Source organism: Lathyrus oleraceus, chromosome 4 (assembly GCF_024323335.1).
Source record: "Lathyrus oleraceus cultivar Zhongwan6 chromosome 4, CAAS_Psat_ZW6_1.0, whole genome shotgun sequence".
Taxonomy (NCBI): domain Eukaryota; kingdom Viridiplantae; phylum Streptophyta; class Magnoliopsida; order Fabales; family Fabaceae; genus Lathyrus; species Lathyrus oleraceus.
Genome location: NC_066582.1, coordinates 115,538,003 through 115,551,520, shown reverse-complemented (window position 1 = coordinate 115,551,520; position 13,518 = coordinate 115,538,003). Strand labels below are relative to the sequence as shown.

The 13,518-nt window shown below is 36.4% G+C and overlaps 1 protein-coding gene across 1 annotated transcript; it reads left to right on the top strand.

The window, feature by feature from the left end:
* Nucleotides 1-11,928: 11,928 nt before the first annotated feature.
* Nucleotides 11,929-13,047, top strand: LOC127136284 (uncharacterized). The gene has a single exon (XM_051062865.1). The coding sequence runs from the start codon at nt 11,929-11,931 to the stop codon at nt 13,045-13,047; it is 1,119 nt and encodes a 372-aa protein (XP_050918822.1).
* The last annotated feature ends 471 nt before the right edge of the window (nt 13,048-13,518 follow it).

The following is a 13,518-nucleotide window of genomic DNA, read 5'->3' as shown; positions in this document are numbered from 1 at the left end:
AGCACTACAAAGCTCAAGGACCATCTGTTTCAACACGATACCATCAATACCTCACTGCATCTTGAGTTGCTTCAAAACTAAGTAAGCTTTCGAATCCCTTCTTTTGCCATGCCATGATGTACTTCTGAAAGATCTTTTTGAGCTGTTATAATGAACTAAAGCATGCTTGATTTGGTTGTGGTTTGGCCAAGAAATCTTGAGTTTCATTTTTGTGTACAAATGCACTATCCATCGATTTGCTCACATGGTTGTGATTTCTTGAAAACCATTGCTATATGATGTTTGTACTTAGTTTGATGAAGCTATTGATAGGTGTATGGTTGATTTCTAGGCATGTTGATTCTTGTTGATTCTGCATATTATTGATGAGGGCATGCTGTTGTTTTGAAACCCTCATACTGTTTCCAGCATTCCACTTGTTGTGTTTGGTTTTGTTGTTATTTGGATGTTGCTTAATGATAAATATTCATTACCATGCTTGATTGTTGTTGATTCTGGTTATGATTGATTGTTCATGATTAATGGTTAAACATGAACTTGGTGAATACTGTTGCATTTAAACATTACCCTTCACCAGAAAAATCCCATATTTGTTGCTGTTTAGTTGCTCTCAAGTGTTGCATGGGGATAGAATGTCATGGCCATGTTTGACTTTGATGTTGGTTTATGTCTGTTGTTCATGATGATTGATGAGCATGATGCACATATACTGCTGTTTGAAACCCCATGAATATCCCAGGAAATCCATGTAATACATGTAACCATGCTGTTGCTGCCCTGCTGTTATTGCTCGAACCTTGAACATGCTCAGAAATCTACATGGATTATTTTCTGTGGTTTGTGTTAAGATGCCAGTGAAGTATGTCAATACCCTGCTGTTATTTGTTTGCTTGGTCGATTGTGTGATGTTGCTTGAAGTTTGTTTCTATGAGCTGAACACATTTTGCCATGCTGTTGTTTGGTTGCTTGTTAGTTGGAACTTCAATTGATGATTTTGATGAACACATATGCTGTCATGCTGATTAAACATTGCTGCTGTTATGAACCCGGGACAAGTTTCCAGAAATTTTCATGATTTGGTTTAGGGTTGTTTGTCTGTCAGTTATTGCATGATCATTGTCATGCCCTTGCCATGCTGTTATGCCCTGCTGCAATTGCCCTGCTGTTTGTGAGTTTTTGTTGGACTTCATTTTTGATCAATTGCATGAAGTTACATGAGTTTGGATGCTGAATGCTATGATGTTGTATGTTGGTCGAGTATTTGTTTGGATGTTTGAGGATACCATGAGCCATACTGTCAAACCATGCTGCCTGTACCAATACCATGTGGCTTATATGTTGGTCGAATGTTGTGTTGGTGTTGAACATACTGAATGCCATGGCTGCATAATCCTGCTGCAGTATTGAATTGTGTTGTTGGCTGTTGTTTGGGTTGCAGCATGAACATCCCCATACCTTGCTTGTGAATGATTGTTTGGTTTGAATTTTGTTTGAGTGATGAATGTTGCTGTCATGAAAACCTAGCATATTTCTAGAAATCCAGTTCAAATATGCATGAGTGTTGATGGCTGTTACTGTTGGTAATTACATGAATCATTGCTTTTGCCATTTGTCCACCATTTTGTTTGAATTTGGCATGCTGTTAATGAACCATGGATTTGAATGTTGAATGCTGTTGTTGTTTGTTGTATGATCCTCACCATTGCCATGTTGGTTGTTGGGTTTGTTCGAATTTCAATTGATATTGAGCTTGGGGATGATGTTTGAATGCCATGCTGTTGAATTACAAACCCTAGTACTGCATGAAGTTCCCAGAATTTTGAAGCACGGTTGGCTGTTGGTTGTTTGTTCCCCTGCCTGAGCACTGTTCCATTGGTTCCATCCAATGAGAACATTTCATTTTGTTTGCCAATGCTGTGTCGTTTCATTTAAGTTGGCAGAAATTACAAGTCTGCCATCGGTTGACTCCTAGTTGACCAATTTGCCATGCTTTCATGTTCAATATTTCATCAATTATTCATCAAACTTCCATAATTCATTTTCAATTCAATTTTTATCCAAAAATCTTGAAATTTTTTCCTCATACTCATGAATGTGTCTAGAATTTTATTATGAATTTTAATTATTTTTCCATGGTCTGGATTTTAAATGATAAATATTCTCCCAACATGTATGCTCAATTGGTACATCTTACCATTCCTTTTGTGAAATTGTCATATTGCATCCAATGCCTTTGAAATTTTTTGTGGTGAAACTAGACACATTAATCTTCATTTCCATATAAAGTTTGTGCATTTATCATTTGTGGATTGAGAGTTATGATTTTCTGAAGTTATGTGTTGAATTTGGTGTCACAACATGAACATGCATTTTCCCAATTTTTGTTCACATGCTTCCTCTTATCCAAATCACCTCAAATTTTGCATGAATGATTTATCACATGTCTAGTTTGTGTATGAATTTTCTTGGAATTAATCTTGCTGTTTTCCATTTGATTGTGAATTTCCTTCCATGCTTAGTCATTTGTTGACTTTTTGTGCTATGCCTTGCCAAATCTTTTGTGAAATTCTCACATCTTATTGTATGTCCATGAAATTTCATATGTGATAACTAGACTCTTTGAGCTTTGCATTGGTATTAATCTCATTCATTTCTCTTCTGTTTTCAAATTGATATGATTTTTTGAAGTTGACCCATGCTTGTTGACTTTCACCATGCTTACTTGAATTTGATTTGACTTCATGATTTTACTTGACTGCCTTCCTCTCATCCAAATGCCATGAAATTTTACATGCTTACCATGTTAGATGTTAGGATTGAGTGTGATTTATTTCATAATTTTTGAAATTGTTTGAGTTGACTTTTGAATGAAGTCTTTGCTGTTGACTTTTGTATGCTTCTCTTGCCATGCTTTGCATTATTTTGCATATGAAATGACCATGATGCATGATATAATTATGAATCCAATTGAGAATGCTTCTTGAATGTTTAGAATTGGTTTGGGTTGACTTTTTCTTGCTGCCTTGACTTCTTCTTTCATCTTTGACCCTAGGCTAGTCCTAGTGGTCTTCTAAGCTTATGTTGAGTTCATCTGTTTCAGGTTGAGCACCAATGCCCCAAAGACCTTTCAATTTTGATTGAGTTGGTTTGTTTATCATGTGCTAACATTTGTTTTGTAGGTGACTCATATGCTTGAGTCTTTGTGCCTTGCACAATTGGTCCCTCTGTGGTTGACTTTTGGGTTATTTCTTCTGATTTTGACTGTTGACTTGTTTACTAATAAGTTTGACTTTTTCAGGTACTTTAGTTGCCTAAGTTCTTTGAATTTGCTTGCTTGCTTTGCTATTTAGCATTTGCTTTGAGGTATAATTACTTCTTCTTCATGTAGTCTGGAGACCCGGTCTGTTATTTGACCGGGCAAACTGTCTGAAGTCCTCCTTAAGAGGCAATGCCTGTGTGTGTTTAATTTTGTCCTAAGCAGGAAAAGTCCTTCAAGTAAGGCAATTGGTGGAAGGTAGGGATAAGCAATCTATCCCCCACTATTCAGTGTGTCCTCTCTTTGCTCCCAGTACCTGGTTGAAGCATTGAGATAAATACCCAAGATCCGATCGAGTCCATAATGTGGAGAGAGTTCCTACTTTCTGAACTCCCACACTTTCTTTGATGCTCTCTCTGATCTGAGATAGAAGCAATGAGGCACACCCCTCATCTCCTTTTCATCTGCTTCACCTGAGCCCCTCAATGGCCAGGTTAAGAGCAACATTCACCTATTAAAGTGGACTTTCATAGTCAAACCCTCTTGTATGAGCCCCCCTTGTTTGGCTATAGAGTGTGCTGTTTGATATTCATTGATTGTTTGATTGCTTCATGTGCACTTGCCTGCTTATATGTTATGCCTCTATCATCATCATCAATTGCCATTAATGCATGATCATCTCATTTGCTTTTTGTGATGCTATCATTGTTGTTTGCCCATTGAGGACAACTGTAAGTCCATTTCTTTGGCCATTGCTCCTATGATATGGAAGTGAGTATAAGACCATCACCTTGGCCACTCATCTTATCTTTGCTTGATACATTTATTTGATTGTATGTGAGGATACAATTGTAAGTCCCACAAGTTGGCCTTTGTTTTCCTAGGATCATACTGTGTGTTAGAGTAAGTCCCACAAGTTGGCATCTGACATCCCTGTTTTGCTTTCTTTGTTTGTGAGAGGATGCAATTGTAAGTCCCACAAGTTGGCATTTGCTTTCCTATGATCATGTGTGGAGTTAACCTAAGTCCCACAAGCTGGCAGTTGACTTCCATATTTCTTCATTGTTTTCTTTTTGAGGAGATTAGTGTAAGACCATTGAGTGGCCTCTGATATCCATTTCTGTTTATGGAGATTGGTGTAAATCCAGCTATTGGTATCCGATATCCGCTTTTGTTTGTGAGACTGGAGTAAGACCATTGAGTGGCATCCGGTATCATTTGTTTGTTTATTTCATCATTACTTACTTTCCATTCCAAAGGACACCCTTGAATCATTTCTCATATGATCTCAAGAAGTGAACCTCCTGAGAAGTTTTACTTTCCATCATCATTCATTCATCCTCATTATGTCCTAGAACCTTTTCACACTTTGATCTTAAACTTGACATAGACATTGTGCAAACTTCTTCATGTTTTCAAACTAAAAACCTGGACTCAAGTCCTTGACTCTTTTTACAAACTCCATTTCATAATACTTCTTTTGAATTAATCTTAATCATACTTTGACTTCACTTTCATAATCACAATCAATTAACTTCACTCATTCACTTGTTTTGGCCATGTCCATTAATCTTTTCATGCATTAGCCGTAGGTTTCAATTATCATTGTGGTTGATGTAAACCTCACCTTATCTTTAGTGAGTCGACAGTAAGACTTCCGTACTGAAAATAGGGTTAACCCCTCTCGTACGTCGAAGCTATCCTCGCATGGTGGATGTTGGTTTTGGTCGAGTGTTCTCCCATTGATAATGAAAAGCCTCAGTGCTTGTGTTTAAAACTGAATCCACCAACTTTTGGAAATCTTTTAGCCGAACTACGGCGTTCTGATCCTTACCTTTGATGGAAGGTACGTAGGCAACGGGTTCATCCGTTCGAACCCAATAACCCAATAAAACTTGTATATTCTTTTTTCATCATCTCACTCCTGTTTGCACAATGCATATGTCTTAACAAATAACAAATCTTTTACAACAAGCGTGAAAAGGGCTCCCTAGGAGTACCTAGGACGTAGTGGGTGCCTAACACCTTCCCATTGCGTAATTTACCCCTTACCCAGAATCTCTGATCTTTTATTAGTTTTCTACGTGTAAAACTTCTTAGGCTTTTGTTCGCTTTTTAGCCAATCCTTTGGATAAATAAAAGTGCGGTGGCGACTCGAAACTTCATTGTATGCTTTGCTTATGGTTTAATTGATAAATCATATGGCGACGAATACACCGCTACAGGATGCTAGAGTTCACCCTATTATAAATAGATATTAAATTTTCAATCCACTTCTAAAAAAACAAGAGGAATACTCATTCCACCTTGGTGTGCGCTCCACACATCTGAAAATCGAAAAATGATATTACTGTGTCGGGAGATGCATCTCCGGACGCACCTAAAATCATAATAGTCCTTCGTAATTGAGTTACACACCATATTTTTGTTAAAATTTGGCCCAAAGATGCATCTTAGAATATTAAGTGGGGTGTATCCAAAGATGCATCTTCGTAACACCTCATGTACTCATTTATAGTGTTTTTATTCACTGAGTTGTTTTATTTAACGACTCAGTGATGTTTTTGAAGATGCATATCCATAAATACCAAGCGGAAAATTGGATAAAATAACATCTTGCGTGTTCTTCTCCCTCATGATCAAAGGGAGCCCCACCTTCAAAACCCTTAAAAATTTCTTCCATTTTCAATCAACTTCTCAACACTAAAACATCATTATTCTGTTTTATCACATCAAAGGGAGCAAAAGAAACTAGAATTTAAGGTAAAGTTCATTATTTTCATCATTCATTCCTTGCATCAATGTGTTGTTTGAGATGAAAATATGAACGTTGAGTCCGGATATGCATCGCAGACTAAGGTTCATGTGTTCCAGATATGCATCTCCATATTTTCCTGATACTTTGAATTTTGAATCTATTTTTATGTTATGATTAATGTTTGATATGGTACAACATGATATATTTCCAAAAGCTACTGTGAGGATGGATGTTAAACCATACGAAGTGAAGGATAATGTTAAATTGGATGAAGTGAAAGTTGATGTTAAACTGGGTGTTAGACTGGTTGTTGTCGAGGTAGATGTTCGTGAACCAAATGCTACGAAACTAACATAATAAGATACAAACATATTTTGGTATGAGCATTACTGTGTTATAACACCGATTCAAAGATAACATCTTTTATTCACAGTTGGTTGGAAACATATCTCAGACGAGATTGTATTTTATTTTTCACGAAGATAAACAAGCAGGTAAAATAGGTTCAGATAACTCAAAGTATGGTTGTACACTTAGGAACACATACGGTATTCCCCGTGCATGTTTAATTTCAAGTAAGATAAAGCTTGATAAATAGATACGTATGGATGAAGTTTACACTCACTGGAAAACACTTTGGTTTGCTGGTGATGGTGTGATGAAGGATGATAAATCAAGTATAACTATTATGACTGAATGAATTAAATAATTCAGAATATGAAAGAGAAAAATATTTAAATTTTTTTGGTGAAAGTCCCATATTTTTTGGATTAAAAATGAATTTATTATGAATAAAATAAAATAAGAGCAATTAAAATAAAATCAGAAAATACCAAAATTAAGGGCCATCAGATCTCCCTCATTAATTGAGGTGGTAAATCTGATGGCCACGCGTATGGTATCCACCAAACACGCTAGTCAAACATGCTGCAAACGTGGTCATGTAAACCAAAGGCCAGGACTAAAATGTTTAAACATGATCAAAGGGATGTGAGGGTGCCAACACACCACCGAAGCTAGAGCTCCGGTCATCTTCTCCGGTGAACCTCACCGGACTGGTCCACCATCAACTTTCACTAAAATAAAAAGTTCATACACTAATTTGAAGAGAAAAATGCCAGGAATCCAAATCTGCTCTCAAAATTCTCCAATTCTCACTATATTGAAAGATACGTGGAATTGAAAATTGAGGAGTATGAACTGAGTTGCTTCGATTTGACCTCAAAGCAACTCAATCTCGTTGCCTACATTGGTAGGTCTTCAGACAACCAAAGATCAAGCAAAATGATGGAGAATTGAGGGAGAATCGAAGAACAGAAAAATCTAAAAATTCACTTTCAGTTTGCTTCAATTCAACTCGATCTTCCTTTCAATTTGGCTTGGCTTGCTTCTATCTACTTGTAGGAGATGATATTGATGACTAAAAAGGTTGAACTCTTGGAGTTTCAATTCTAAAACAGAATCAGAATTGAAACTCGATTTCTAAAGAAATCTTCAAGGTTATCCTCTCAACGGGGTTTGGGGAAGAAGCAGGTCGAAGCTTGGGCAAGAGGATCCTCATTTTGAGCAGGAAGGCAATGTATTTATAGCCATGTTCATTATTTTCCACACGTTTCTAAACTTTGGCCAAAATAGTAATGTGATGTGCATGCTTACATGAACGTGTGATAGGCCCGTGAAATGATGCAAACAGGTCCAAATTCCTTTTCAAATGATGTTGCAGCTTTAACAAGGGAGTATGCAATGTTGAAATTCAAATTGATCACAAATCTATCCAAATGGGACCATGCATTACATCCATGTGCAAGTCCTTCAATCTTGGTCCAAATGAGGTAATCTTGGACTTTTTAGAAACATGACACCAAGGGAAACAACTTTCATGTTGAATGCTTTTCCATTTGAATCTTGGATCATAATGAATTTTTAGGTGGAAGTTTGAGAAATCAAACATAATTGAAAATTTTCTAAGTACCAAGTCCAATATCCACTTCTTCTACCTTGAATAACTTTTGCTATGAGCTTCAAATGGAAAAGCTTCCTTCATAAAAGTTGTAGCTCTTTCATCCTTATTCAATTTGGTCACAAATATGACCTTATTTAGATTTGGCATAAAGGATTTATGCATTTTAGAAGTTGAGGAAAATTGCTTGTTCAATGGTAATGCCCAAAATGACCTATAATGTTTCCTCTTGGCACATGCCCTTGCAATTTGAATTTGACATTTCTCAAAGAATCAAAGTTGGAGAGGACATCTGGAAATTGATCTTGAAACTTGGATGGCCTTAATCTCATAAAATTTAAGCAATTTATGGTCCTTGGAAGTTGACCTCCTAACTAGGGCACAGATAAAATGACCTATAATCTTTCACCATAAAAAGTGACTTTCCAAGCAAAACTAGCTCTTGATGCCAACATGAAAGTTGTTTGAAATGTGATAAAGAGTAACTATGCTCTTGGAATCATTTTCATATGACAAAAATTGTAGGATATAGGGTTTAGGGAACCCCAGTTGACTTTCTTTGGTCAACCACCTTGAACCTACATGCAAACTTGAAGGTTTCCTGATCTTTGGGACTCATGGAGGATCATATATGTATAAGATGATGTAATATGAAGTATACCTTGATATATTGGACCAATTGTTTAAGAAACTTGTCAAGGAAGTCACACAAGATACCCAGATGAATTAGGGTTTCCAAGGCAAACAAGCTTCAAACTCTTGATGATTTCTTGATCCAAATGATAAATGAAGAACACGGGGATCCATATGTGATGCCTAGAACCATTGTGAATCATCTCTTGATTGATCTTCTGGAACTAAGGGTCTCAAACCTTAGTTGTGAGCTTGATAGGGCATTGGTGGATGCACACACTACCTATAAAAGAAACAAAGTTATACATAGACATATTTTTGTATTTTGGTTAGTAAACAAAGAAAAATAAAGTATGATACAATCAAATGTGCTTGATGATCTCTCCCAATGCAAACCCAATGAATGAGGGGTAAGGAGGATGTCAAGGTGTCATCCCAAAGCTAATGCATATGATGAGATGGCATGAGGAATCTTAGGGTCAAAATTGGGGTCTTACAAATGTCATTTAATCTTTTCACTGTTTTTCATCAATTTGTTTCCATTTTCCGCGTTTTATGCTTGGGTTGTGTGTTTGTATTGTTTTTAGGATCAAATAAATATTCAAGAAGGATTTCGACTAAAAAATACGAAGAATCGGAAAGTATGGCCCAAGGAATAGTGGGTTGCTACGGCCACCCGTAGCACTTGCTACAGGCCGTAGAAGAGGAGCAGTTGAAACCCCTGGTTAAAAAGAAAAGTAACAAAAAATAGTGGTCTACTACGGCCACCCGTAGAACCTGCTACTAGCCATAGCAGACATAACCCCACAACTTCAGTTGGCTAACCAGAAAATGGTGATCTACTACGGCCATCTGTAGTACTTGCTATTGGTTGTAGCAAACATAACCCCACGGCTTTAGTTGGCCAGAAATTGTGGCCTGCTACGGTCATCCGTAGCACCGGTTACAGCTGTAATAGGCATGCGTGTGATTTTCGGAAACTTTCCTTTTTTAGGCCAGATTTGGAAATCATTGTGGATTGGGCTATTTTCAGACTTGGTATTATTGTCCAGAAAAATATGATTGATTAGGGGAATCTAAAAAGGGGGGAATTTCTCTATTTAAGTGAGATTACTAAGAGATTTGAAAACACTTCTTCTTGGACGATAAAAATACAGAGAGAAAGATTGGAGAACACATAAGCTTTGGTGAAAGACGGATTTTCATGAACAAAAGCGATTAAATATTCAATTTCATCTTAGTACCTGTAATGTCTAAACTTAGTATTTTGTTTTCATTGAATATTATGAGTAGCTAAACCCCCCAATGCTAGGGGGTGTCCCTGATTTGGATGTGTAATGACTATGATTCTCTATTTGCAATAACAATGTGTTTTTCCTAATTAAATTATTCTCTTGATGTTTGTAATGCTTTCTCTTTCGGAAAAACTGAGATTGATGTATGATTAACAACTAGGTTGGACCGCCGTTGGTAATGTTTTCATGAGAATATGTTATGGTAGATATCTCCTAGGACTAGGGTTACCCTATAGTAACCAGATAATTCTTGATATAATAATGCTTAATTTCATCAGTAATTATCTATGGACATAGTAATTGGTATGAATGATTAAATGTTTTCTCACAAAGGACTTAGGAGAAAACAACTTTAAGAACTAGTGTTGATTACGTAAAATATGTTTGCAATGATTATTCATAGTTGTTACAAGAAAGAATCATACACTCTCCCTAGCATGATGCTCATATTTGTCAAAGCCATTTAAATCATCTATTTATTTTATTTGCAATTATTTTTATATAAATTCGCACTTTTTATTTGATTGAACGACAATTAGAACTCATTATTTATATGCAGTTCTTGAGATCGACATTCGGGGAAACCTATTCATTATTACTACAAAGGCTAAAATAGTACAGTTGTTATTTTACCGGTCAAGTTTTTGGCGTCGTTGTCGGGGACTGCTAAAATATAGAGTTCAATTTTAGTTTAATTGAAATTTTGTTGCTCTACAACTAAAATTTAATTTCTGTTATTTCATTTATTCCGGTCTTTATCAATTAATATGTTTCTGATACTTTTATGAAAGGTAAGGCCTTAGCTGATTTTCCTTTTAATGCAAAAATTGAAAGAACTTTGCATGCAAGACTCAGACAAGTTGGATTAGCATAACTGGAATCAGACAAAGAGCAACCCTTCATTCATTCAAGTTTAGATTCAGAGTCTGAGAAAGAGACCGAAACAATGAGTGATAATCCACTATAACCCGAGAGACTATTAGCTGACTATGGGAGGGAAAATGCCCTGGACGTAGACTAACAATTGTGAACCAACCAATAAATGTTCCTAACTTTCAGCTGCATCCTAGCATCATTAGTCAACGTGAAAGGAGACCTTTTTCGGGAAAAATCAATGAATATGCAAATAAACATATACAAAGGTTTCTGACTATGAGAACCACTCTAAAGATAGATGCGCACACTGAAGAAGCAAAAAAGTTGAGAATGTTTCCTTTTACCTTATCTGAAGATGTAGAAGAATAGTTTTACTCATTACCTGTTGGGAGTATCACCATTTGGAAACAAATGCAAACAGCTTTTCTGCATGAGTATTTTCCATCTTCAGTTTTCCTCAGGAAAAGATACAACATTATGAACTACAAACAAAAAGACGGTGAATCACTTGGTGATTCATACAAGAGATTCAAGAGGTTACTTTTGCTTGTCCTACACACAACTTAGATCAGACTGAGCAAATGCATATGTTTGTCGATGGTCTTAGATTGAAGATAAAACAATTTATTGATACAGCAACTGGTGGCTCATCAAACTTTTCAACAGCCACGGGTATTAAAAAGATCATTGAGGCAATAGCTACAAATGAGCCTTTAGAGTTGTATGATAAGTGTTCAAGCAAATCTGAAGGGGTTATTGATCTGAAGCTTGAAACAAATAAGATAAGGATAGAAGATACAATTGTTGCAGAAGTTGAAAAGAAACTTAACGCAATGAATATTGGTACACAACATGTAGCTCAAATTCAGCCGGCCCAGAATGTTAGTTGTGAAATTTGTGGCAGACCTCATTTGACGGTATACCGTGTTGCAACCGCGCAACAAATTGAAGAGATAAAATTTCTGAAGAAGAACAATCCTTATTCTAACACTAATAATCCAGGCTAGAAAATCATCCAAATTTATTCTGGAAAGATCATCAAGGGAATGTTCAAAAGCAGGGTCCCATTCAATATCAAAACCAACCACAACAACAGCAATATCAACAACAAACACCCAAAAAGACCGATTGGCAACTTGCCATTGAAAAGATGGTAGCTCAAAATTCCCAGTTCCAAGAAGAAACAAGAAATAATCATAGGAACATTATTGCTTCTATCAAAAATCTTGAAGTTCATATGGGTCAAATAGCACAACAAATAGCAGGTTCTCAAGCACAAGGTTCCCTACCAAGTGCAACATTACAAAACCTGAGAAACCATGAGAAAGTTAATGTTATCACGACAAGAAGTCAAAAAGTTGATAAAAATGAAGAAGAGAAGGCAACAAAGGATGACCATGTCATAGAGGTAGTTCTGGAAGTGAGGGAAAATAAGAAAGAAGAAGAAGAAGTTATACCACCAGTAAAGCCAATTGAAGATAAAAATAAAAAAGAGGCTAAACATGTGATTAAGTTAACTTACCCTCAGAGAGTGACAAAGAAAGATCCAAAAGAGAAAGACTTTGAGAAATTCATCATAATGTTTAAAAAGCTAGAGATCAATATGCCTTTCTTTGAAGCACTCAAGCAAATGCCCATGTACCAAAAATTCATGAAAGAGGTAATCGCTAAAAAGAGACCAATAGGAGATGGGTCGGTAACCTTTAATGAAAAATGTAGTGCAATATCACCAGGTAGGAGAATCCCAATCAAGAAGGATCCTGGATTTGTCACGGTCCCATGCACTGTAAAAGAGAAAACTTTCAAGAAGGTACTAATTGATTCAGGGGCTAGTGTGAGTCTGATGCCATTGTCAATCTATCAAAGGCTTGGTATTCGAAATGTCAGTGATACAAGGACAAATATGAAATTTGAAGATCACTCCATACAGAATGCATATGGGATGGCGGAAGACGTACTGGTGACAATAGAGGAATTTAGTTTTCCTATTGATTTTGTGATCATAGACATACATGAGGATGAAGAGACACCTATCATTCTTGGTCGACCATTCACGCGAACAAGTCAATGCAATTTCGACATAGACCACAGTACACTAACTTTAAAAGTTTATGATGATGAAATAACCCTGAATGTTCTTGAAAACAGGAAGCTAGAGGTAGAAAAAGAAAATAACTATCAAGTAGGCATGATCGGGACAGATGTGAAAGGCCAAAGTAACATGTCAACATCAAAAAAGGTCTCAAGAAGTCCATCTCAATTGGTATAACCTCCATTAGCAACCTCGGGTGGAAAAACTTCTATTTCCATCCCAAAAGCCATGAGAAAGAAGAGAAAGCGACATCGAGATAAGGATATAGAAGTTGGAAAGGACTTGTGGCACAAAGGAGTCCATATATCAGAAAAAGACAGTTTCTTAGTTTTGGAAAAGAATTGCAACAAGGTGTGAAAGCTGAAGTACCCCCATAACAGGGGGAATGAGGCGTCAAGCTAAGGGCGATAAATGAACTCTAGTTGGGAGGCATCCCAAGGAAAGTATTCGTAATTTTTATTTTTAGTTTAAATTTTATATTAATTTCTGAGTTTTGTTTGCTTTAAGTGGTTTATTTTCTGGTTGTTTGCTTTCATCTAGTAATATGATAATTGTAGCTTTAGTGGTTGTATGAAAAGTACCCGAACTGAAGGCATGTGTGTCCTCTATGCATGTTAACTCGCCAAAATATTTTTTTATATACTTCTA

What these genes read in the sequence shown, in the direction of transcription:
- LOC127136284 (XM_051062865.1), top strand. Translation starts at nt 11,929, where the DNA reads ATGGTAGCTCAAAATTCCCAGTTCCAAGAAGAAACAAGAAATAATCAT.